At 40.7% G+C, this 25991-nt stretch overlaps 3 protein-coding genes across 9 annotated transcripts in view; 1 reads left to right on the top strand and 2 right to left on the bottom strand.

Moving 5' to 3' along the window:
* Positions 1-238: 238 nt before the first annotated feature.
* ech1 (enoyl CoA hydratase 1, peroxisomal) lies at positions 239-7301 on the bottom strand. Of its 2 annotated transcripts, XM_040039734.1 has the most exons (11): positions 7117-7300; positions 6946-7022; positions 3972-4140; positions 3262-3350; positions 3050-3174; positions 2392-2440; positions 1639-1703; positions 1335-1405; positions 1147-1218; positions 910-1060; positions 239-649 (listed from the first exon to the last, which is right to left on the bottom strand). In XM_040039734.1, exons 2-11 carry the CDS (start codon positions 6980-6982, stop codon positions 545-547), a joined length of 933 nt encoding a protein of 310 aa, XP_039895668.1. In that variant the 5' UTR covers positions 6983-7022; positions 7117-7300; the 3' UTR covers positions 239-544. The 2 variants fall into 2 exon arrangements, with proteins under 2 accessions (XP_039895668.1, XP_039895667.1); XM_040039733.1 differs by having other exon boundaries at positions 6946-7301.
* On the top strand, positions 543-18113 carry LOC120738467 (delta(3,5)-Delta(2,4)-dienoyl-CoA isomerase, mitochondrial-like). Its single transcript, XM_040039735.1, has 11 exons — positions 543-549; positions 7335-7456; positions 13707-13875; positions 14497-14585; positions 14673-14797; positions 15404-15452; positions 16141-16205; positions 16439-16509; positions 16625-16696; positions 16783-16933; positions 17703-18113. Exons 2-11 carry the CDS (start codon positions 7360-7362, stop codon positions 17805-17807), a joined length of 993 nt encoding a protein of 330 aa, XP_039895669.1. The 5' UTR covers positions 543-549; positions 7335-7359; the 3' UTR covers positions 17808-18113.
* Positions 18114-18195: 82 nt separating this feature from the next.
* cep295 (centrosomal protein 295) overlaps positions 18196-25991 on the bottom strand; it is a 20778-nt gene continuing 12982 nt past the window's right edge. For 3 of the 6 annotated variants that reach the window (XM_040039725.1, XM_040039722.1, XM_040039723.1), the window contains exons 18-29: positions 25831-25942; positions 25222-25443; positions 24924-25072; positions 23211-23673; positions 22251-22430; positions 21374-21897; positions 21070-21240; positions 20931-20991; positions 20115-20447; positions 18596-18692; positions 18415-18514; positions 18196-18322 (exon numbers count right to left, since the gene is read on the bottom strand). In XM_040039725.1, the coding sequence (XP_039895659.1) occupies positions 18281-18322; positions 18415-18514; positions 18596-18692; positions 20115-20447; positions 20931-20991; positions 21070-21240; positions 21374-21897; positions 22251-22430; positions 23211-23673; positions 24924-25072; positions 25222-25443; positions 25831-25942 (2454 nt within the window). In that variant the 3' untranslated portion in view covers positions 18196-18280. Of the gene's footprint in view, positions 18323-18414; positions 18515-18595; positions 18693-19314; positions 19356-20114; positions 20448-20930; positions 20992-21069; positions 21241-21373; positions 21898-22250; positions 22431-23210; positions 23674-24923; positions 25073-25221; positions 25444-25830; positions 25943-25991 lie in introns of those variants that run through there. The other 3 variants (XM_040039724.1, XM_040039726.1, XM_040039727.1) reach the window with 3 other exon arrangements.

The raw sequence follows: 25991 nt of genomic DNA, 5'->3' as shown, positions 1-25991 counted from the left end.
ACTAGTTTTATTTTGTTGTATTTATCCGCGACACTTTAAAGGCCGGTCCGTGAAAATATTGTCCGTGGCACAAAAAAGGTTGGAGACCGCTGTGCTACAGAACAGCCTTGATACCACACTGGTAAGCAGTGCATTACAACAGACTCAACTGCAGCACGTTAGAAAGAGATGAGCAGTTGTTCCTCCTAAATCTCCTCTGATGTGCCCTCTTTATTCTACCAAGACTGGAAATTTAAAATCACTTTCACACAAGTGTCTTTAATGAGGAAACATTCAGAAGGTCATTTACAGATGAACAAAATGTTTCTCAGCTCAGTCAGTTAAGATCTGCCTTAGTTAAATATTATCCATATCTGATATTAGAGCAGGAGAAATATGAACCTGAATGAATTATTAAACACATAATGACATTAAAATACTGTCTAGTGTGGATACAGATCTCCAGCTGGTAAATGTAATTTTGATTTATAAAATTGCTGTAAGAAAGGCCGGAGTGGAGGAGGAAAGAGGCACTTTCTGTATCTGAGCTTTGCCTCACTGGTGTTCAGAGTTTAGAGTATGTCTTAGTTTTGGGACTCTTCTTCTCGAGGGCTGCCTGAGCTGATTTCATCAGATCTTCAGTCTGAAGCATGCTCATGTTCCACGTGGCCTGGAGAAGGAGAAATTATGAATTTAAGTCAGTACTTTAAAAAGGGAACTTTATAAGTTCATATGCATTTAACTGAGCATGCCACATCCCCTTTATGCTATCAAGTGTCATATAAAAGACACCAGGAAACTGAAATGGAGGGAATGAGGTAGCAATACCAAATTCCTTCCGCAGAACTCTGAACACAAACCTTAAGAGTGACGTTGTGAAGCTGACAAAAATATGCACAGAAAACTTTGTCATATTATATTCATCCTTACAATGTAATCCAATCCATCTGCTACGCTGTGGTTTCTGGCATAGATGAGGTTTATTTTGGTGCCCTGCACAGCAACTGGGCTGCGACCAGCAATCTCTCCAGCAATCTCCAGAGCTCCAGCCATCATCGCCTCCTTATCTGCAAACACTCGGCTGGAGAAGAAGGGAAGGGTTTCAAACTGTTAGAATAAATAAATGCTTTTAATTTGGAAAAAGAGTGATGAGGGAACATTGTTTACCTGACCAGTCCGCTGCTCTTAGCTTCATCAGCATACATCTTTCTCGCTGTCAGAGCCAGTTCATTAACAAGACTGTTGAAAATAGAAATAGATTTTTTTTTAACCTACAAGCATTCAGTCACTTAACAGTGTCATGCCATAAATTGCTTCGAAACTTGTCCCAATTGTAAATCATGCTGCTGGCTCACCTTTGGCTGCCGATGACCTTCGGGAGTCTCTGGAGTGTTCCAACATCTGCCGCAAGTCCAATATCAACCTCCTATGGAGCCAAAGCAGAGGGAATCATCATTGCTACATTTAGCAAACAGAATCTCAAGATCTAGTGTGTAATCTCTGCTCAAAACCTTGCTGTACGATATGACAGATCAAAGAGATCAAGATCTGTGAAATTGTTTAACACAAATCTTCATAAGTTGGTCTTAATTTAATCAGCTATCTATTCCATGCTTTCCCAATTGTCCTCACCACAGTGATAAAATCAGATGATTATACCTTAACTTGGAACCAGGCGTCCTGGGTGCACAGGCGAATGTCGCAGGCTGTAATCATGTCAACACCTGCCAGAGAAAACACCACCTACGGTTAACTCACCGAAGCTCCTTTCTCCACCAAACTCAATGCGTCAAACACCTCCACAACCAAGAAGCCTGTATCACAGCCTGTGGGTTTCCCTGGCTCCTGCTAGCATCATGTCCATGCAGTAAACTAACCAGTTATATATCAAAGCTTGAAAACATAGTATTTTCAAATGTCTTGTTGTCTTCTAGGGTCAAGTCGAAAGCAGCTATGGGGTAGAGGGGCATATGTATAGTTTCAGCCACCGCCTTCAGAACACAGCAAATCTCCTTGGGAAGATATTTCAATTAAAATTCATCCATACCACAAACACGTTGGACTGGTCCAGCTGAATGACTCAATTAGGAATTCTAGGGGATTTGAAGCTTTTCACACAGTGGCTACAGCTTCTTATATCTGCACACTTCTCAAAGCATCATCCTCCTAACTTCAAGTGTTAAAATGCATAAAACAAAGGCTTAAAGAACAAACGAACATTCATTTATTTCTTCTTGGCTGTAAATGCGTTTATTTCTGCTGTAAAGTTGGTCATTTTAACACGAGACTCTTTGGGAATTCACTCCCTTTTGCAGCCAGACTCAAGCAGACATTCGAGGAACTTTAGTGTTTTTCTAACTCCTGTACCTTAAGATGATCCACTACAGCACTGTAATCTTTACAATGTCCTACCTGCTCCTACACAGGCTCCATGGATGGCCACCACAACAGGCTTCGGGCACTGCGAGAACACAATTCAAGAGGAAACGTACTTTAATGATAGTGAGGGAGAATTTGTAAGGAAGGGAAGCTTGGTGCACGCTGGGTCCTACTGCTCTTACACTACAGACATTAACAGTGTGACAGTGTATCTTGTATTGAGTTCTTACTGTTGTTTCATGCAGGTCACACAGATGAGCAATGCCAATGGAAAAAAATATAATTTCATTACAAAAACTGGAATTTTAAAAATAACCATAAAATAAATCCTATGTTTGTAACTTCTAATCTGTCCTAAGGCTTTCTTTGGCTGAAGTAAAATTTCCACCATTCATCATTTATCCAATTCATAGCCAGGGTTGGTGGGGGGATTAAGTCTATCCCAGCTGACCCATGGTAAAAACTGATGACTGAATTTTAAAAGATAGCAATACAACAGTGGACATGAATGCAAAATGAGCTTTCATGAACCCTAATATTGTTAATATAACTTATCTTGATTTAGAGAGGCAACATCTGAGCAAGAAGCACAGTTCAGGAACCTTCCTGATAAAATCTGATAATTCAGTCACACCTCATGCTTGTGACTGGTTCAGTCTTCTCACTCTTTACATTAATAATGCGCTCTGACCTTCTCTATGACGGAGAAGGTCTCTTGGAATTTCCTAATCTTTTTTTTTAACCCCCAGGAGATTCTGGCTGTGTCGTCTCCTTCTGGTTGAAGTACATTGTTCATCATGTCCATGAGATCGATACCTGCGCATTAACAGAGATGAGATTTTACACACTGATTATACTCCACTGAGAGAAGAGAACAGAGGTTTTAATATTCTGTATACCCACCAGCTGTGAAGAGCTTCCCTGCTCCAGAAACTACCACTGCTCTGCACTCGGGGTCCTCAGAGAGCTCATTAAAGCAGGTCACCATCTCACTGGCAGAGAAACACAAGTTCAGATCAGTGTTCACCCAAATAATAATTTAGCTTTTAATTCCAGTGATTAGTTTGACTTTTTGAGCTCTTTTATGTCTGATAATTTAACACTTTTAGAGTTCCATGTATTAGCATTATATTTTTTATTCACACTAAATGATGCAATATTGATTCTCAACGATTCACGAAATAGTAATAGTCTGAATATTGTGTTCACTTGTTTGTAGGGAATGACTGTATTTATTTAAACTCTTGTATGTGCTTCTCTCCTGATCAGAGGACTGAATACGTTTGGGAGCTAGCCTACTTGCCGGTCTGTGCTGTTACACAACGAGGGTTGCAGGATGAATGGAAACAAAAACAAACTTATACAAGTGCTTTTCCCCCCCTCACACACTATACTCCCAGCATAAGCAAGAGAAGCCAGCTGAGGTAAATACATGCTGGGTATGATGAACCTTCTCTTTATTTTCACCAAGATAAATAAAGAATATGGACAATATGGACTTTCTAACTGAATATAAACTGTGAGACAGGTTCCAGCATCCAGGTATAATATATAGCATTTGTCATGCCTCTGACACTGTGTAAAATATGTATATATGTAATTCTGATTCCTGCCTCCAGAAAGCACTGTTCATGGCATTGCGTTTCTCAGGCCGGTGAAGTTCAACATGCGTGATGGACTCTGTAGGACGACTGATGGCCAGGGTTGTGTACGGAGGGGTGGCACCACCTGAAGATGACATGGCTCTGGCCACAGTTTGACTAGGCAACCGCAACCCCTTATCTAAGAAGAAAAAACAGAGCAACATTAGACTGTGGCCGAGAAGCAAGAGTAGTGAAAGCTACAATGGACTATTCATAGGCCTTTTCTCATCTTTACCATTTTGTATCTTACTTACATTCAAGGCCTCAACTCACTTATGCACCTCAGTATTGGTTCACTTTTACAATAAAGTGGCACAGTTTTACAGTAATTGTAATAGTTATTGAAAGGAAGAGGATACAACTAGCACAGACCCATGACAACTGGACAATAGAAGAAAAAATAAATATTGTCTGGCCTGAGTCTCGATTCTGATCTTGGTGCAAAGAACATGTTGCCTCGCAGCAGTGGTTTCACTAAGCATCTTCTGAATACTACGTCTATCTGAGTGTTGTTGCTGACCATGTCCATCCCTTTATCACCACAGTGTACTCATCCTGTGATGGCTGTGTACAGCAGGATAACAAGCCATGTCACATGTTTCCAGTACCTTGGTGAATCTGTGACATGAAGAATTAAGGTAGTTCTGAAGGTAAAAAGGAGTCCAACCTACACTAGGAACCTAATAAAGTAGCTGGTGAGTATAAATAAAGAAAAAAGTCAAGATATGATTAACAAAATTAAAACAAATATATAATGGGGTCATTAATCACCGCAACTCTGTCAATTTAACCGCTAAAATAGTAATTTCGTTTAAGCAAATGATCAGTCCACCACTATTTATTCATGTTTTTCCACAGTCAACTCCCTTTTCTCACTTCTAGCTACTCAAATGCAGATATTGTTTGAAGAAAAAACAAAAAAGAAAAAACATATTTATACACTATTAAACTATATAAAATACATGGAGCAGAAAATCAACATTTATGACAAATTAAAATCACTACTATAACCTGTATAAAGTACACATTTTCTTGCGCTTCTACTCTGAACTTTACGGCAGCGCTTATTCTCCTTCATTGCTGATCGCAAAGAACAGTTATGCTCAGATGGAAAGATGATGCAATATTTGAGTAATTGTGTTGAACTAGAGCATAATTCCCTCCCTTCATTTTTGTGGAATATGCAGACGATAGAGATGAAACTTCCAGGCGTAGTTTGAGCCGTTGGACGAGAGAAAGAATGCGTCGAAAGTTTCACGTGAACTTTCAAGGATGATTTTTAATGAATTTTTGAATATGATGCAATCAGACTGTCTAAATGAAATCTGTTCGTATGTGTGCGCGAGTTTGCGATTAGCAATGAAGGTGAAAGGGCGCTGCAGTATAGTGATGGGATTTCCGGCTCTTTTTAGAGAACCGGCTCTTTCGGTTCGGCTCACTAAAAAGAGCCGGCTCTTCAGGTTGTTTTGTTGCTTCAATTAATTTATTATTAACAATAATATAAAATTATGCACAAAAGGAATTACTAATGTAAAAAAAAAAAAAGTGGTTTTATTTATATATGTTTATATAGAAATATATGCGGTGGCCCCTAGAGACAAAACACGTACAAACTCCAAAACACATTTCTAGCATGAACTGAACTTCCAAAACAGAGATACCCAGATCACTTAAATTACACAATTGAAAGCATATGTGTATTGTTTGTGTATTTATACACAAGCATTCATATATAGTCAAATAATTAAAAAAAAAAAAAAAAAAGTTCATTTACCTGTTACTACCACACACCAAATCCGGTCGTTGGTACTTGCTGGCTTGTGTAGCCACTAGATAACAAAAGTTCAACACTGCCCCTAGCATCCTGGAGCACTTCTGTTGTCTTTTATACGTGTCTTGGAGTTTGTACGTGCGTCGGAGTTTGTACGTGTTTTGGAGTTTTTACGCGTTTTTACGTGTTTTGGAGTTTGTACATGATTTGAAGTTTGTACATGATTTGAAGTTTGTATGTGCTTTGTCTGTAGGGGCCACCGTAAATATACTTTTATTTATTCACTCCACATAAAATGTAATAAATAAATCATAATACAAAAATCAACTACTCACATTTCAACTTTTAACTATTTAAATTTTTAGCTTTTTCCTTTTACAAATTTAAAGTGAAACAACACAAAACACTGCAAACCACAACACCATTAAATATAAATTATAATATGAAAACAAAAAGAACATGCATATTCTCTGTCATATGGGCTTGCATGACTAACTTTCTGAATCCTTTATCATCTGCAACTGAAAATAGCTGTGGATGATTACTATACCTTTCTAATGTGAGGTTGTTGTCCCTGGCTCTTTCTCTGTCTCTCCCTCCCGCTCTGTTCCTGTGCTACTGAATGTAACTACCGCCCCTCCCCCCTCTGCCGAGCATAAAGCACAAGGCTCGCATGCGGAGTGAAGCGGAAAAAAAGTGCGAGAGAGAGAGAGGGTGAGAGAAAGAAAAAAAAACCCACGGCTCGCGATAAGGAGCCGGCTCTCGTCGTTCACGTCAAAGAACCGGCTCTAAGAGCCATTTCGTTCGCGACCGACCCATCACTACTGCAGTAAAGCCTAGTGTAAAAGTGCAAGAAAATTTAGGCGGCGGAAAAGAGGTGGCTGCTTCACCGCGGCTCACAAATGACGGCTTGACCGTCACTTGACCGCGATCTTACAAAACACTGAAGCTGCACTGACGAGCTTTCACCCACTTATCCCTATAAAAGGTTTTGTTTCCAATTTTTGACTCCAAAATAAAATAAAAATGCATCGACACACGGCTCCGAGCTAAAACAGCAACAAACATTCAGAACATCCGGTGTATTTTCACACGCTTTGATGGGTTTCCCTACTAATTAACAACAAAGTTAAAATAATAATAAAAAAATACAAACAAATCACTGACACTTACATTTGGTGACAGCTGACCTGAAAACCACTGCCAACATCGCCCTTTGAACGGTGCAGAGTCCAGACCGTTTAGCGAGGCTGCATACAGAAACAATCATTCACTTCACCTGGCCCTCTGGACATTAGCCAGTTAGCTTTGCTAAAGCTAAGTAGTTATCAGCAGGGATCTTACGTGAGTTAATCGGTAGTTCACCGGTTATCCTTCGGCACAAACAGCAGACATACAGCGTGGCTTTACTTAACAAATGTTAACGCACAGCTCATTAAATGAACCCGTGACGTCACTATGTGAACTATAAACAATTCGAACATTCCCTAGCTAAGTTAGCACTGGCGCTGCCGTAAAGCCTAGTGTAGAAGCGAAATACAACTTATGCGTCAGATAAGAAGCGGCTGGCTTCACTGCAGATCACAAATGACGGTTCACTTGACCGTGTTCACTAAACAGTCTGGACTCTGCAGGGTTCAAAAGGCGATGTTGGCGATGGTTTTCAGATCAGCTGTCACTAGATGTAAGTGTCTATAATTTGTTTGTATTTTATTATTTTACTTTAAATGTTGTGTTAAGTAGTAGTAAAACGTATCAAATCGTGTGAAAATACACTGCATGTTTTGAATGTTTGTCGCTGTTTTAGCTCGGAGCCGTGTGTTGAAGTTCTGGAGTCAAAAATTGGAAACAAAACCTTTTATAAAGATAAGTGGGTGAAAGGTCGTCACTGCAGCTTCAGTGTTTTGTAAGGTGCAGGGCTCACTTTGTGTTCTTTAATTTCACCCCTATGAAATATAAAGAGTCTTTTCAAAAAACCAACCAGAAAACATTACACAGCTTCGAGAATACACGACTGAGGCAGGCTGGTCCTAATATTAAGATACCTTTATTAACTGCATTTGTTAAAATAAAAAACTTAAAAAAAAAGAACAGAGCACAATAAAAGTTGACTGTGGCATGTCCTGTCCTGTAATACTATCCTAAATTAAATAAAACCACCATACATTGAACTGGACTTGCCAGTAGCTAAGGACCATGAGAGAAGAAAATCACACGTGCAAACCAACTCTACACCCCAGGTGCCGTACAACAAAAGTAGTGTGGAAAACGACCCACAACCGAAGGTCCCACAGATACTGAGTATCCTCAATTCACTGCATTTTTTTTTAAAGTCATAGGTAATAGGGCACTTAACATCAGACGCATTGCTCACAGTGAAACTACAAAATGTACTCCCAACATAATAAAAACACAGACGATATTTGATCCCAGCGCACTCCAAAAAGGAATGACGCTCTCTCTCTGACGAATGGTACAAATCAAATGTGCAGGTACAAATGTCACTGTAAACAAACACCAGAAAACGTAAAGGATCCCCAGAGTCTGGCTACGTGGTCAAACCAAATATAAACAGTGTCACAAAACTGTAGACGGTACAAGACAGCAGTTCCTTAAAGGACGGGGCCAAACGGCGGCTGCTGCAGACGTTTCCCTCAGCTTGACTGGGCCGAAACGATCAACACTGCCCGCCGAACAGGCTACAGTGGGCAGCAATCAAATCCCTGCCGGTAGAAGGGCAGGAAATAAATACACGGCCACTCTGTAACTGTACAGCCTGAAAAGTACAGTTACAGTACATTAGTGTCTAATACCACACGCACAAATTGAGCAATAAATTGGGAAAGCTTATCTTATTCTGATTCTTATTCTTCTTCAGATTATTTATTGGTGGTTGACAAACAACAAAATGTTGCATTACCGCCACCTACTGGTGTGGAGTGTGGACCGAAATGTCAAAAATAAAAATCCATTCAAATCTTCCCAAGCAAACTAGTCTGCCTTAAAAAACCAAAATATGGCCTGATAACATTCACTTCTCAAGTTCTTACGAAATAAATCAACCAAGTCCACTTTCATGTAGCCAAGCTTTTTGATTAATTGTCTTCTCTCTGCATCATATTTCTAACAATGCAATAAAACTTGTTCTGTTGTTTCCTGTTCTCTGTTGCAGTCACACTCCCCTGTACTGTGTTTTCCTATTAAAAACAATGCGCTATTCAAACCTGTGTGTCCAAATCTAAGTCGAGATATAACTGTCTCCTCTCCCCTGTTCCTTCCTGTGCTTCTCATTTCTCCTATTTTCCTTTGGATTTTGTAAAACCATCGCCCTTTCCTCTCTTCCTTCCATTGCTTTTGCTACCTTTCTTTCATTTTGTGCCATATTCTGTTCTTAATCTCTGTCCCACTAACATTTCCACCAACGGTCTCTTTGTAGCTTCCTTTGCTGTTCTGTTTGCCATTTCATTTCCCTTAACTCCATGATGCGCTGGTACCCATAAGAAGAAGACTATAAGTCCCATCACAGTAATTCTGCATAATGTTTAAATCTTCTTTTCTTCTTTTCATTTTAACGGCAGCTTGCATCCAACAATAATGCACCGCTGCCATCTCTTGGGTTATGCTGCTACATAGTTAAACATATATGATCAAATAAAGTTGAATCCTGGATATGGATTTGTAATCAATGAAATTTGAAATAAGGGGATAGGAACAGGTAAAGTGTAAACTTCATCCTACAACTTTTCGAGCACACACATTCTGTAGACATGGACATGTACATGAAAACTTGATGATTTTCAAGTTTGTTTTTTTTCTCTTGTTATTTCAATTATATTTGCATGTTCAAAATAAAATTATATCTATCTATCTATACATCATTTCCATTTGCTTAAATCTTCTTAATGAATCCGGTATTTCTCAAAAAAACGAAATGTGTCCTTTCCCTTCATCATGATTTAACTGAGTAACCACATTTTCAAACTTGAATTCCCTATTACTACACATTTCTACACTCAGTATTCTTCTTTAATAATAATAATAATAATAATAATAATAATAATAAATTTTGTTTGAAAGCACCTTTCAAGACGCCCAAGGACACTTGACAATAGAATAAAACACATAATAGAACAATGACAATGAAGAAAATAAGAAAACAAAAGCACAATGTAAAATAAACAAACAATAGGTTCACAGTGAATATGCAGATTTGAATAGATGGGTTTTGAGTTGAGATTTAAACTGGGGGAGAGAACCAATGTTTCTTTTATATGGGGGTAGAGAGTTCCACAGTCTGGGAGCAGAGCAGCTGAAAGCTTTGATGATTAGCCTTCAATAGGTTGGATTTAGTGCCAATAAGGAAGATTTCAGTTTTATCCTCATTGAGCTTAAGAAAATTAGAGCTGAACCAGGATTTTAATTCGGATAAGCATTCTGTAAGAGAAGAAGGTGGGAGGGAGGAATCAAGCCTGCAGGCCTGTCATCGGTGAAACTGGGTGTCAAAACAGTGAAACTGAAGATCAAATTTACGGAAAATGGCACCAAGAGGGAGGATGTAAATTATGAAGAGAAGAGGGCCTAAGACTGAACCGTGGGGTACACCAGAAGTGACTGGGAAGAGGCGAGAGCGGAATGATTTGAGTTGAATAAACTGGGAGCGGTCAAGGAGATATGATTTGAACCAGGCCAGGGGTGTGTCAGAGATGCCAAGAGAGGAAAGTCTGCTTAGAAGTACAGAGTGAGAGATGGTGTCAAAGGCTGAGCTCAGATCCAAAAGGATGAGAATGTTGAGAACACCAGAGTTAGCTCTGAGTAAAAGATCATTAGTGACTTTAAGTAAAGCAGTTTCTGTACTGTGACATGAGCGAAAACCAGATTGAAATCTCTCATAGGTGTTATTGTTAACCAGGTGTAAATGAAGTTGAGCTGCAACCACTTTTTCAAGTATTTTAGAGATGAAAGGTAGATTAGAAATCGGACGGAGGTTGTTAAAGTTGCTAGGATCTAAGGAGGGTTTTTTCAGTACTGGAGTGGCTGAAGCAATCTTGAGTGAACGATGCCGGTGGTGAGTGAAGAGTGAATGATAGCAGAGATGAGTGGGAGTAAGGAAGAGAGGCAGGATTTCACAAGCCCTGTGGGCATGGGAACGAGATGACATGTGGCAGGCTTTGATTTACATATAAACTCAGAAATATCGGATAAATCGGGAAGATGAAAAGTGGAAAGGGGCTGAAAATGGAGAAAAGGTTCTGGAGAGGGGGTAGACACAGCATTTGAACTGAGTTGCTGGATGAATGTTATTCATTTTTGTAGTGAAGAACAGCATCAAGGAGTTACAGATTTCAGAAGAATAGAAGTGTGGTGGTAAAGCGTTGGGGGGCTGAAGAAGTTTGTTGAGAAGTGAAAACATAGTCCTGGAGCTACTCTCACAAGAAGTGATAATACCAGAGTAGAAGCTTTGTTTGGCCTGATTGATGGAGTCTTTATATTGGAGTACATGATATTTATAGATTTCTGCGTCAACAGTTAAAGCAGATTTCTTATAACTACGCTCTAGCTGCTGAGCTTTGGCCTTCAAAACTCGGAGGTCAGAGGTAAACTAGGCAGCAGAGCGAGCGAAGGAAACAGTGAGTTTTTACAGGAGCCAGAGAATCAAGGACATTGAGTAAACAATTATTATAATATAACAACAGATCATCAGGGGTAGAATAGAAGACAGGATTGTGAATATTGTCCAATCTGGTAACGAGAATGTCCATATCAATGTTCTTGATGTTGCAGAACAAAATTAGGCGGGTTGGCTTGGTAGAAGCGCAACAGAGAGTGAGGTTAAATGAAAGGAGGAAGTGGTCAGTTATGGGGATTTCAGCAGCAGAAAGATTCGAGGGAGTAAGACCAGAACAGCAGACCAAGTCCAGGGTGTGTCCTTTTTAGTGAGTGGGAAAGTTGACAAACTGTTTGAATTCAAAGCCCTTGAGACAGGAGGAAATGTCTCTGGTGAGCAGAAGGTTATTATTATCAATATGAATGTTGACATCTCCTATCAAAATAACATTTGGGGAGAGAGATGAAAGGTGGGTTAGTAGGTTCGCAAAGTCACTGAGGTTAGGTTTGGGGGGGCGGTATACAGTAGCTATGATGGTGGGAATAGGTCCAGTCAGCTCACATAAAAGGCACTCTAGAGAACTAAATCGATCAAAATTAACTGGCAGGACTTTCAAGTGCTGGCGAAAAATGATCGCGGGACCAACCCCACGATCTGAGCAGCAAGGTTTCGAAAAGTAAACAAACCCCGGAGGAGTGGATTCATTCAGTTGAGAAAAGTCATCAGGTTGTTGCCAGGTTTCAGTTAAACAGAAAAAGTCAAACTTACAGTCAGATAGGAGCTCTTGGATGAGAGGCCCCTTATTTGTCAGTGAACGGCTGTTTAGAAGACCGACGCGGAGTCTTCTTTGATTGATATACTTCTTTGTTCTGTCATTTCCATAGCATTACACCAACTACAGTTACATGTTTAACTATCTTAAAAAGTGTGCCATTCAAAAAGCAATGACCTGTTCTTATTTTATTTATAATTGTCTCCTCCCGGCTACTTATTCCTCTGTTTCCAGTAACTTCATCTGTATTTTGTATGAATGGGGAAATGAAGCCTGTGTGGCCTTATACCGACAGACACCATCCTGCAATTAAAGTACAGGGGTGTTTCCACTCAACGCAACCTGACAAGCAGCAAGAATGAGCGGTGGAGAGTAGTCCATTTAGCTGCATATAGTTTAATTGCGTATAAATATGCTTTTTCTTTTTTCTTTTTTTCTTCAAACAAAAGCTGCATTTGAGGAGTTAGAAGTGAGGGGAAAAGACTAACTGTGGAAAAACATGGATCAATAGTGGTGGACTGCTCACTTTCTTAAACAAAATTACTATTTTAGTGATTAAATTAGAGTTGTGGTGATTTATGACTCCATTAGATATTTGTTTTAATTTTGTTTATCATATATTTACTTTTTCCTTTATTTACACTCACCAGCCACTTTATTAGGTTCCTTGTGCAGGTTGGACCCCTTTTGCCTTCAGAACTACCTTAATTCTTCATGTCACAGATTCAGCAAGGCGCTGGAAACATGCAACATGGATGGGTACACTGTGGTGATAAATGGATGGACACACTCAGAATATATACCAAATATTCTTGGGCAAGATACTAAGCCCAGGTTGATCTTTGATGTGTCTGTCAAGGTATGAATGTGTGCAAAGAAAGCACTTACATAGAAGAAGAAGAAGAAGAATGTTCAAATCAGTGCTCAGAGTAGAAAAGTGCTATATAAAACCAGTCCATTTACCATATCTACAAATAATGAGGTGTGGTCTCCTCTGAAGTCTGTACACGGACTAATCAAGTGCCCTGATTGCTCTCCATTCCTGGACAAGTGCAGCCTGCAGCTGTGAAATGGTCACTGTGGCTGCTTGTGTTGAACACATCGACTTAGCATGTCCCAGACATTTTCACAGCGAGGTGTACTGGGACTAAATGCTTGGCTGGACTGTGCAGACATTGTTGTGCTGAAACAGTCACAGGGTGTCACTATGTCGACTCAGATCACCAGTGGTCATCTCATTGACATCCAGGGCTGGACATCCATGCCAACTTCAGTCAGTTGTGGCATTGTGGCACTGATGACAATGTTGTGCATACCCTTGTTTTGTTTATTTGTTGTTTATTCGGTGTGTGTGTCTGTGCTCTAAAATACTGGCTTGAGAACACTGTAGACTGAACCAATACTGAGGTGCATAAGTGAGTTGAGGCCTTGAATGTAAGTAAGATACAAAATGGTAAAGATGAGAAAAGGCCTATGAATAGTCCATTGTAGCCTTGTAGCTTTCACTACTCTTGCTTCTCGGCCACAGTCTAATGTTGCTCTGTTTTTTCTTCTTAGATAAGGGGTTGCGGTTGCCTAGTCAAACTGTGGCCAGAGCCATGTCATCTTCAGGTGGTGCCACCCCTCCGTACACGACCCTGGCCATCAGTCGTCCTACAGAGTCCATCACGCATGTTGAACTTCACCGGCCTGAGAAACGCAATGCCATGAACAGTGCTTTCTGGAGGCAGGAATCAGAATTACATATATACATATTTTACACAGTGTCAGAGGCATGACACATGCTATATATTATACCTGGATGCTGGAACCTGTCTCACAGTTTGTATTCAGTTAGAAAGTCCATATTGTCCATATTCTTTATTTATCTTGGTGAAAATAAAGAGAAGGTTCATCATACCCAGCATGTATTTACCTCAGCTGGCTTCTCTTGCTTATGCTGGGAGTATAGTGTGTGAGGGGGGGAAAAGCACTTGTATAAGTTTGTTTTTGTTTCCATTCATCCTGCAACCCTCGTTGTGTAACAGCACAGACCGGCAAGTAGGCTAGCTCCCAAACGTATTCAGTCCTCTGATCAGGAGAGAAGCACATACAAGAGTTTAAATAAATACAGTCATTCCCTACAAACAAGTGAACACAATATTCAGACTATTACTATTTCGTGAATCGTTGAGAATCAATATTGCATCATTTAGTGTGAATAAAAAATATAATGCTAATACATGGAACTCTAAAAGTGTTAAATTATCAGACATAAAAGAGCTCAAAAAGTCAAACTAATCACTGGAATTAAAAGCTAAATTATTATTTGGGTGAACACTGATCTGAACTTGTGTTTCTCTGCCAGTGAGATGGTGACCTGCTTTAATGAGCTCTCTGAGGACCCCGAGTGCAGAGCAGTGGTAGTTTCTGGAGCAGGGAAGCTCTTCACAGCTGGTGGGTGTACAGAATATTAAAACCTCTGTTCTCTTCTCTCAGTGGAGTATAATCAGTGTGTATAATCTCATCTGTGTTAATGCGCAGGTATCGATCTCATGGACATGATGAACAATGTACTTCAACCAGAAGGAGACGACACAGCCAGAATCTCCTGGGGGTTAAAAAAAAAGATTAGGAAATTCCAAGAGACCTTCTCCGTCATAGAGAAGGTCAGAGCGCATTATTAATGTAAAGAGTGAGAAGACTGAACCAGTCACAAGCATGAGGTGTGACTGAATTATCAGATTTTATCAGGAAGGTTCCTGAACTGTGCTTCTTGCTCAGATGTTGCCTCTCTAAATCAAGATAAGTTATATTAACAATATTAGGGTTCATGAAAGCTCATTTTGCATTCATGTCCACTGTTGTATTGCTATCTTTTAAAATTCAGTCATCAGTTTTTACCATGGGTCAGCTGGGATAGACTTAATCCCCCCACCAACCCTGGCTATGAATTGGATAAATGATGAATGGTGGAAATTTTACTTCAGCCAAAGAAAGCCTTAGGACAGATTAGAAGTTACAAACATAGGATTTATTTTGTCTTTTAAAATTCCAGTTTTTGTAATGAAATTATATTTTTTTCCATTGGCATTGCTCATCTGTGTGACCTGCATGAAACAACACAGTAAGAACTCAATACAAGATACACTGTCACACTGTTAATGTCTGTAGTGTAAGAGCAGTAGGACCCAGCGTGCACCAAGCTTCCCTTCCTTACAAATTCTCCCTCACTATCATTAAAGTACGTTTCCTCTTGAATTGTGTTCTCGCAGTGCCCGAAGCCTGTTGTGGTGGCCATCCATGGAGCCTGTGTAGGAGCAGGTAGGACATTGTAAAGATTACAGTGCTGTAGTGGATCATCTTAAGGTACAGGAGTTAGAAAAACACTAAAGTTCCTCGAATGTCTGCTTGAGTCTGGCTGCAAAAGGGAGTGAATTCCCAAAGAGTCTCGTGTTAAAATGACCAACTTTACAGCAGAAATAAACACATTTACAGCCAAGAAGAAATAAATAAATGTTCATTTGTTTTTTAAGCCTTTGTTTTATGCATTTTAACACTTGAAGTTAGGAGGATGATGCTTTGAGAAGTGTGCAGATATAAGAAGCTGTAGCCACTGTGTGAAAAGCTTCAAATCCCCTAAAATTCCTAATTGAGTCATTCAGCTGGACCAGTCCAACGTGTTTGTAGTATGGATGAATTTTAATTGAAATATCTCCCCGAGGAGATTTGCTGTGTTCTGAAGGCGGTGGCTGAAACTATACATATGCCCCTCTACCCCATAGCTGCTTTCGACTTGACCCTAGAAGACAACAAGACATTTGAAAATACTATGTTTTCAAGCTTTGATATATAACTGGTTAGTTTACTGCATGGACATGATGCTAGCAGGAGCCAGGGAAACCCACAGGCTGTGATACAGGCTTCTTGGTTGTGGAGGTGTTTGACGCATTGAGTTTGGTGGAGAAAGGAGCTTCGGTGAGTTAACCGTAGGTGGCGTTTTCTCTGGCAGGTGTTGACATGATTACAGCCTGCGACATTCGCCTGTGCACCCAGGACGCCTGGTTCCAAGTTAAGGTATAATCATCTGATTTTATCACTGTGGTGAGGACAATTGGGAAAGCATGGAATAGATAGCTGATTAAATTAAGACCAACTTATGAAGATTTGTGTTAAACAGTTTCACAGATCTTGATCTCTTTGATCTGTCATATCCTACAGCAAGGTTTTGAGCAGAGATTACACACTAGATCTTGAGATTCTGTTTGCTAAATGTAGCAATGATGATGCCCTCTGCTTTGGCTCCATAGGAGGTTGATATTGGACTTGCGGCAGATGTTGGAACACTCCAGAGACTCCCGAAGGTCATCGGCAGCCAAAGGTGAGCCAGCAGCATGATTTACAATTGGGACAAGTTTCGAAGCAATTTATGGCATGACACTGTTAAGTGACTGAATGCTTGTAGGTTAAAAAAAATCTATTTCTATTTTCAACAGTCTTGTTAATGAACTGGCTCTGACAGCGAGAAAGATGTATGCTGATGAAGCTAAGAGCAGCGGACTGGTCAGGTAAACAATGTTCCCTCATCACTCTTTTTCCAAATTAAAAGCACTTATTTATTCTAACAGTTTGAAACCCTTCCCTTCTTCTCCAGCCGAGTGTTTGCAGATAAGGAGGCGATGGTGGCTGGAGCTCTGGAGATTGCTGGAGAGATTGCTGGTCGCAGCCCAGTTGCTGTGCAGGGCACCAAAATAAACCTCATCTATGCCAGAAACCACAGCGTAGCAGATGGATTGGATTACATTGTAAGGATGAATATAATATGACAAAGTTTTCTGTGCATATTTTTGTCAGCTTCACAATGAAGAATATCCCCAAAGGTTGATTCTGTTCATCTGGATGTAGTGTTTTCAGTGGGAGAAATGTTTCTTCAGTCTCAGCTGAGTGCAGGTTTCCCCAACCTTACAAACAGTACCTTTGCACAAAGACTAAACTCGCCCACTGAATGAACAATGGGCTGTGAGGTCAGTTCAGTGATCAATGACCACTGATCAGGATGTTACATCCTCATCATTGAAAGAGTGTCCACTGGCCTGTAGGTGTAAATAGACTGCAGAGTCCTGGTCTGACAAGGTAGCTCTTCTGTGTTGGGCCATCCACTTAGCCAGAGGTTGTTTGGTTTCCCCAAACAAGTGACAGAAACGTTTCCCACTGAAAATGCTACATCCAGATGAACAGAATCGAGTTTTTGGGATTTCCTTTCCTGGATAATTGGGCATGCATCAAGACGAATGGTTATAATATGACAAAGATTTCTGTGCATATTTTTGTTAGTTTCATGATGAAGAACCTGATTACTGAGAGAATTCAGGTCACACTTTAGGTTCATGTTCTCAGTTCTCCAGAAGGAATTTGGTATTGCTACCCCATTCCCTCCATCCATTTCAGTTTCCTGGTGTCCTTTATATGACACTTGATAGCATAAAGGGGATGTGACATGCTCAGTTAAATGCATATGACCATGCTGCAGTTCCCTTTTTAAAGGACTCAAGTTCATCATTTCTCCTTCTCCAGGCCACGTGGAACATGAGCATGCTTCAGACTGAAGATCTGATGAAATCAGCTCAGGCAGCCCTCGAGAAGAAGAGTCCCAAAACTAAGACATACTCTAAACTCTGAACACCAGTGAGGCAAAGCTCAGATACAGAAAGTGCCTCTTTCCTCCTCCACTCCGGCCTTTCTTACAGCAATTTTATAAATCAAAATTACATTTACCAGCTAGAGATCTGTATCCACACTAGACAGTATTTTAATGTCATTATGTGTTTAATAATTCATTCAGGTTCATATTTCTCCTGCTCTAATATCAGATATGGATAATATTTAACTAAGGCAGATCTTAACTGACTGAGCTGAGAAACATTTTGTTCATCTGTAAACGATCTCCTGAATGTTTCCTCATTAAAGACACTTGTGTGAAAGTGATTTCAAATATTCAGTACTGTTATTTGCCAAAATATTTTTACTTTGCGTAATTTTATCTGATAAATTTTCTGATTCAGTTTGAGTGCAAATAACTTAAAATGCTTTATTGATAAATTAAAAACTATAAATTAAAATTTCAAAGTAAACTATGACACAATCAAAGTCGATCACTGTTGGGTCTGCTTGGCACGAAGCTTCTGTAAGGTTTTCTGTGAAGAGATGGGAGAAAAACATTCTTTTAACTTAAATTCAGGAAGTTCCTGCAGCTCCAAGAAGCCTATGTATGATTAAAGCGCTTCACCTTGTGGAACTCCTTAGCTTTCAGTCTGTTTTTTGCATAATCTTCCTGTCGACTCTTCAAGGCTTTCCGATGCTTCACCTCCTCCAGCTGCTCATACAGCCTGCGGAACAAAATTATTTTGATCTGGTAAATTACACTTCTGTTTAAACTACCTGAATAACTCCAAATATTATTTGACTACCTTTGAGTTCTCTCGTGCATCTTGGAAAGATTACGTCTCCTTTGCTCCAGCGTGCAGATCTTCATGTCATCCAGCTTCTTCTGTTCGGAATCACTCACTGAGAGAAAACAGCAAAATGTCATCTTTACACACCATCACAACATAATCAGACTCGATACAAGCAGTGAAGTGAGTAAAAAATAAATTTAAAAAAAATTATTTAGGGGACATTAGCCAATTCTAGCTAGTGACTGTTTCCATCAATTACCATCATCCCAGTCATTTAGTCAGCAAACTCATCCACTGGGCTTTCTCTGCACCAGATAAAGGACTCAGACCTTGAAACTTGGCCCACACACATTCTCATTCACTTTACTGAACACTGGAGCTCCTCAGGGTTATCTGCAGAGTCCCTTCCTTACCTACTGTACACCTCTGATTGAAGACCTGTTCATTTATCCAACATCATTATGTTGATGACACAGATGTTTCTGGGCTAATCTCAAGTGAAGAGGAGTCAGTATATGGAGACAGGTAGAGCGACAATCAGCACAGTGTTCAGTTTGCACCACTAAGACTATGGGGGAAAGCAAAACAGACTCAGACCCACTGATGGAGAGTAAAGTCCTTCCAGAGAACCTGCCATAATAAAGTGGGCACATCAGAGGACATTTGGGAGGAACAACTGCTCATTTCTTTCTACCCTGCGACAGTTGAGTCTGTTGTAATGCACCGCTTACCAGTGTGGTATGCAGGCTGTTCTGTAGCAGACAAACAGGCACTGTGAGGAGTGGTGAGAACAGCAGAAAACAAAAAATATAAATGGCCCTACCTGGCGGATACTCAAACAAGCACAAAACATCATCAGGGAGTGCTCTCACCATCTGAACTGTTGCACTCTAGCAGAGGATAGAGATCAACCAAAACCCACACCTCAAGGCTCAGAGACCTTTCCAAACACCATCTGTGTCACTTACATGCACCAATAAATGTCTGCACTGATAATTGACTCATGCTGCTATTTATAGCTTACTTATTGTATTTTTTATTTATTATTGCTCTATTTGCAATGACAAAGCTATTTGGTTCTAAAGAATGCAGGTTTAACACATTTCCACATTAAATTTTTCAAACATAGAGGCTTCTTTAATATGCACTACATAAGCTGGTATAAACCTGCGTGCTGCCTCAAACCAGGCGCCTCATCTATAATAAAAAGACATACCATTGAAGATTAAGCTATCCAGCAGTGTATGAAATGATTAAAATGAGCCAGTAAAAACATCTGGAACTATTATCATTTGTGGATGATCCAGACCTCCTGCATGGCTTCCTGGACAGGCAGTGGAGCACCTTCTCTAACAGACTGATTCAGCTCCACTGTCATAAGGACAGGAAATATCTCACATGACATACCCTCACTCTCTATAATATAATTATCTCTCAGGCAGAAGCATCTGGCAGATTTCATGCAACCACTGTAATAAAATAATTTCCCTAATGCAGGATGAAGTAATTCTCATTTTTATTCTGGTGGTACCTGGTGGAAGAAGCTGGGGGGGTTTCTGCTGCTTGATGAAACCAGATTCCTCCATCTGTTGTGGGGCCTGTTCTCCCTTTGACTTTGTACTGGCCTTGTGTAGAGGTTCTGGTTTAGTTTTTGTGTTACAGGTCACTGGTTGACATGTGTTCGCTTTAGCTTGCTCACTTCCTTCTGGTAGCACTTGGAGCTCACGTTGAGTTTTAGCAAGAGCAGCTTTGGCCTTGATTTCCTTCACCCTGTGGTTGGATCTCTGGAGCAGAGCTGCAAGTTTCTGCTGGTTGACATCTGGCTGGTCTCTGCACGGACCCCACTGAAACTCTAGGACTGTCACTGGAAAGAGGGAAGGAAGTAACGGTCAGGTTTATAAAGTTTTGGCTTAAAAAATGATGTAATGTTAGGAGAGAAAATATGTATATCAGTCCCTTGACGTCTGTACTACAAAGCAATTCAAAGTACTATATTGCTTTTTGATGATCAACAAAAACTGTAGACCATCTTAGAGCCCCTTAATACCAGCACAATGAGGTCTGAGGGATCCTCCAGAAGGAATCATCCTGTGACATATTTGATCAGTAGTCCGTGATCTGTAATATCAATTATAACCTGATCTGGAGCACTTATCCTGCAGCATAAGTTACCATGGCGATGTACCCTAGTAAGACATGAACGACTTTACATTTAAAACTCAGAGTTTAACCTGAAGTTACCTCCCTGAGCTCAGAGTCCTGCTTCGTTGTTCAGGCCTATGGTTTTCCCACAATTCACCAGTTTGACTCAGTTATATTTCAGGCAGATATATTCCACTTGCTTTACCTGGATGTGTTTGGCTGTCGTACTCTGGAGTCTCCAAAGGTATCAACGTAGATTCTGCACCCTACAAGCAAATGTTAATGTTTAGAGATGAGAAAGTAACCTGAATGAAAACTCAGTCACGTCACTTCTGAACAGTCACCTCCATCTCTTGGCCTTTCTGCCCTTCCTCACCCCTTCCATCTGGATTCTTGATTACCCAAGCTCCCTCTTCCTCTGAGCTGGTGGACTCCTGGTCCTGCAGTGTAGAGTCCGTCAGGCTCACCAGTGTGATCTCAGACTGCTCCAGGATCCCCTTCTCTTTGGCTGCTTCCTAATAAACAACGAAGCAACACCAGAGTTATAAAAATAGGTAAAGCTAACTTAAAACATCAGAAATAACAGTTTTTACTAAAATAACTGTGCTTTTTCAAAGTTGACCAAAGTAACAAATCACAGATTCATACCAGTATCTTATCAGAGACAGGAGAAACATTCCTCAGATTTGGACCGTGACCACACTTGATCTCTTCGGCACTGATTGAATCCGCGCCTCCAAGCCTTTCCTCTGCCCGTGACACACCCAAAGCAGGTGTCTCATCACACATGGATAAATTTGACAGAATCTCAGCTGTTTGCTCAACATCTGCCCTCACGGTGGGAGATACTATCAGAACAGACTCCTGGGGATGGCATTGGGTGGTAATGAGCTGGGAGAAGGATTCATGTAAGGTGGAGGAAGCTGCGGGGCTGCGGTTTGGCTCCTCCGTTCGAAGACGCTCTGGTGATGGCTCGGACTCCACAGAAGAAAGATCAGAGTTCGAAATGACCTCTACAGGTGTGGTAACACTGCATTCCCTGCTGGCTGGATGCACGTCAGGAAAATTGTGCACGCTGTGCTCAGGCTGGTGAAAGGTGATGGAGAGGTCTGCTGTTTCGTTTTGGGTGACCTCTGCCAAAAGGGGGTGGAATGAATCTGAACCTGCAAACTCTAAAAATGGTGAAAAACAATCTTTCATTAGGAGTAGCACCTTATCTCATGGAGTCTCACTTTAACTCCTCACATACTAACACCTGTTCATTGGAGTGATGATTTATTTCGCTGGGCACCCTTAAGCAAACCCAGACCAGGCCTTTTTCCTAAACCTGACTTCGGCCAGGTTTAGGAAAAAGCACAAGCATAAGAAGGGAGCTGCCACCTCACCTCCTTGCTTATGCACTTTTAACATGATTTTCAACTTTCTAATAACCAGTTAATAAACGGATTATCTTGATTGCTACTGTAAAGTGTCACCACAGATGACTGACCCCAGTAAAGTCTTACGTGAATATTTTGTACCACACCTTCAGCTCTGCCTGAGTCCATGTCTGTTGAACTGGTTTGATTCTGCTGTGTCGGATCCTGTGGATGTGGGCTCATAGCTGGGACAGAGGCACTGTGTGATGAGGCCTCGGGAGGCAGCGCTGGATATGATGGGACCCGGATGTCAGCTGAGACACCAAGAGTCACACGATTTCTTTTACCTGCAAACAAATGAATGACACGTCAAACTTCATGGTGGACATGCTTATGAAGACAGCTGGTTTGTATGAGACTGTTTATAGAAGATGAATTAAGTCCCATAATTTAATGGTCCTATTTTTTAAGCCTCAAGTTGGCTGTTTTTCTACAAATCACCATCTCTGTGTTCTGAAACTGGGTGAGGGGTGGAGCTCACAGATACCAAGATGTGGCAGTGATCATCCAAAAGCATACTCTGCATTACTGTTGTCTCTGACTTTAATGGGGGCCATTATTTACAAAATGCTCGTGTTTAACTTCAACTGAAGTGGAAATGAGACAAAAACTCACAATTGGAAGAATTCAAGCTAAAGTTGTTCAGCAAACTAATATTTGGTCATTTTCCCTGAAAAAGATTATTAAAAATCACATTTCTACGTAGTGTTTTTTTAAAAACTTACTTTCATGCCATAATTTTCAGGTTCTGAAAATAAATCATTGTAACCTGATGCCAGGTATTGATTGTACTAGTTCTCATCCAGTTGGCTATTAGGGGCAATGACTGCAGTCACACAAGGGGAAAACCTTGATTTATGTTTTGCAAAAATACACCATTAGATCTAGAAACTAGGTCCATCTTTTATATACAGCATATTATATGAGCTCTACATATCCTGCTATAAAATTACTGATATATTTAGTTATTTTCACTGCACTGTAGCTAAGAATGTGATATTAGGTTTCACTCACTTTCCCTGATATTCAGCCATTAATTGATAAATTCAGTCAAATGATCATTTTACCTGAGCTTCCACTGTGCTGTTCTGCAGACTCGTCCAGCTCTCCTACCAGGGGTCTCATCTGGCTCTCATCGGGAGCTTCATCTAACCATGAGGTCGACTGCTGCGTCTCCATCCGACCCATCATATGACCTGCATAAAGGTCTCGCCCGCCGCTCAACCAGTGAGAGCTGGACTGATGGGAGAGCCGACCAATCATCCGACTCAGTGTGGAATCCCATCCATCTTGACCCGCACTTGGGGAGAACAGCTGGCCCGGAGAGTGACCAAGCATTGATGAGTGAGCCGACGGATGACCAACAAGCTGCTCCAGGGCCGAATCCCTCTGCTCGGTAACGAGGCAGGATGACCGGTCTGCCAGCTGACCAATCAGAGGCCGGAAAGAATCCTGCTCATGATCGTCAACCAGTAATGAGGCTCCAGCAGAGAACTCGCCCACTTTGGGATCCACTTGATTGTGCACTTCCTGCAACGATAACAGGGGAAAAAAAGAAAAAAAAAGAAGAAGTCAAATTCTTCTAAATCTACTTTCCACTTTTTTTTTGCAATTTAGAGACTGGCTAGAACATAATAGAATAGAACAGAATAGCCTTACATTGTCATTGTAGATGTACAACTCCAATTCCAATCAAGTTGGGACGTTGTGTACTTTTTCAACCTATATTTAGTTGAATACACTACGAAGACAAGACATCTGATGTTCAAACTGATAAACTTTATTGTTGTTTTGCAAATCTTCACTCATTTTGAATTTGATGCCTGCAACACGTTCCAAGAAGCTAGGACAGGGGCAGCAAAAGACTGGGAAAGTTGAGGAATGTTCAAAAAAACACTTGTTTTGAAGATTCCATGAGTGAACAGGTTAATTGGAAATGGGTGTTTGTCACAAAAAGAGCATACCCAAAAGGTTCTGTCGCTCACAAGCAAGGATGGGGCGAGGTTCACCGCTTTGTGAACAAATGCATGGGCAAATAGTCCAGCAGTTTAAGAACAATGTTTCTCAATGTACAATTGCAAGGAATCTGGGGATTTCATCATCTACTGTCTACAATATCATCAAAAGATACAGAAAACCTGGAGAAAACTCTGCACATAAGGCCAAATACCAACACTGAATGCCCGTGACCTTTGATCCCTCGGGCGGCACTGCATTAAAAACCAACATCATTCTGTAAAGGATATTACCACATGGGCTCAGGAATACTTCAGAAAACCATTGTCAGTTAACACAGTTTGTTGCTTCATCTACAAGTACAAGTTAAAACTCTACTACTTCAACTCTAAAATCTGATTGATATAGTCTGCTGCTACAAGTAACACTGAAGCTCCAAACTACAAAGCTAGTGGGTGATGTTACTGGATATGTCCGTCCTTTGTCCAGTCTGTTTACTACCAGAGGAGTCTGAGCCCAACGGGCCTTACAAACAAGACATTTAGCTGGTTTTGAGGTACTTCCTGTTTCAAGTGCAGAGTCTATGTTTATCTTTTATATACAGCTTAATACTCATAATTTGTGTTTGGGTTACAACATGTGCATGCCCACAGACTCACTGAGCTCAGTTCAAGTGTAGAAACCATCATGAAATGTACTTTAACTTAGTTCACTTCAGGTTCATTATGTTTACATCATCACTCAGGGTATTCAAATATCGATAACAGTTGTTACAAACAGCTTCAAAGGACTCTAGTATAACAGCTTAAAACTGAATCACTGACCAGGCCTCTCGTCTCCGTTCCTGCTGCGTCTGAGAGAAGAGACTGGCGTCGTGCAGAGCTTTCATCCTCCCCTCTTCTCTCCAAGACTCGAAACAAAGACTGCTGAGAGACCGAAGCGCTGCGTTCTTCCATATGTGAGCCTTCACTGTCTAAAGATCAACAAAGGAATAAAACACTGTGCTATCAGACAGCCTTTGTCACATCTCAGCATCTTATCACACCATGTCTTAACACTCCTACCTAAACTATCAAGGTGAAGACAGAGCATCGCCTTCAAATAAACATGTCCATTTTGTACCTGTTTTCCCAGCAGAGCTGAGGGAGAGGTCAAGTTCCCGTGTATATTTGTCTATAATTTGTTGGATACTGCTGTCACTGAACATCGAGTCCACAGACAGACCAGGAGGGCCAGTCGCTGAGTTTTCCTTAACACAGAAGCTCTCACCAGACAGACAGGAGACGTGTTGTAAATCTGCTCCACCTTCTTGTTGATCAGTGCGTTTATGGAGGAGAGATTTATCTAAAGTAGAAGAAGAAGAACCAGGTCAGCACATTAGAAGTATAGCAAAGTCGTCTTATTAGGCCATTTTAAAGAAGGGAGAAGTTTAAACGGCTTCTTTCAGACAGAAAATGAAATTATGAGCTGCACAAAGACCCAGAATCATGCAAAGTTACTTTAAAATCCAAGAATAGTAATCTGGAAGTGGGAATGAGCAGAACAGGTTCACTTTAAAGTTTAAGGCATAAGTCCATGCAAATGCACAGCAGCACACAGCTGTAACAATAAACAACATGCTCCCTTATAATCCTTACAGTTTAACCATATTATCCGTTTAATCATGAAGAACTACCCCAGTATCTGCTGGATCATCTGATTTAAAGCTGCACAGACATGTCACCTACACACCTGGCTGTTCCTCACCGGTGTTTACATTCTGCTCTGGGTCAGTAGTCATGTAGCTTCCGGTGGAGATGGTAGTAGAAGAGAAGCTGTCAGACCCAGGAGGCCTGTTTGGAGACTGACACAAAATAAACTGTCATGGCATCTTATCTTGTTATAGAGATAAA

Source organism: Simochromis diagramma, unplaced genomic scaffold (genome assembly GCF_900408965.1).
Source record: "Simochromis diagramma unplaced genomic scaffold, fSimDia1.1 OVJJ01000031.1, whole genome shotgun sequence".
Lineage (NCBI taxonomy): Eukaryota > Metazoa > Chordata > Actinopteri > Cichliformes > Cichlidae > Simochromis > Simochromis diagramma.
Note: the sequence above shows the minus strand (reverse complement) of the source record. Positions and strands in the feature narration are given on the sequence as shown.

Coding starts and splice junctions, on each gene's coding strand:
- LOC120738467 (XM_040039735.1), top strand. CDS start 7,360: ATGACGGTTCACTTGACCGTGTTCACTAAACAGTCTGGACTCTGCAGG. Junction 13,876..14,496: donor ATGAACAGTGCTTTCTGGAG/GCAGGAATCAGA, acceptor TTTCTCTGCCAG/TGAGATGGTGACCTGCTTTA. Junction 14,798..15,403: donor CCTTCTCCGTCATAGAGAAG/GTCAGAGCGCAT, acceptor GTGTTCTCGCAG/TGCCCGAAGCCTGTTGTGGT.
- ech1 (XM_040039733.1), bottom strand. CDS start 7,042: ATGATTGTTTCTGTATGCAGCCTCGCTAAACGGTCTGGACTCTGCACC. Junction 1,406..1,638: donor ACGCCTGGTTCCAAGTTAAG/GTATAATCATCT, acceptor TTGGCTCCATAG/GAGGTTGATATTGGACTTGC. Junction 1,061..1,146: donor AAGAGCAGCGGACTGGTCAG/GTAAACAATGTT, acceptor CTTCTTCTCCAG/CCGAGTGTTTGCAGATAAGG.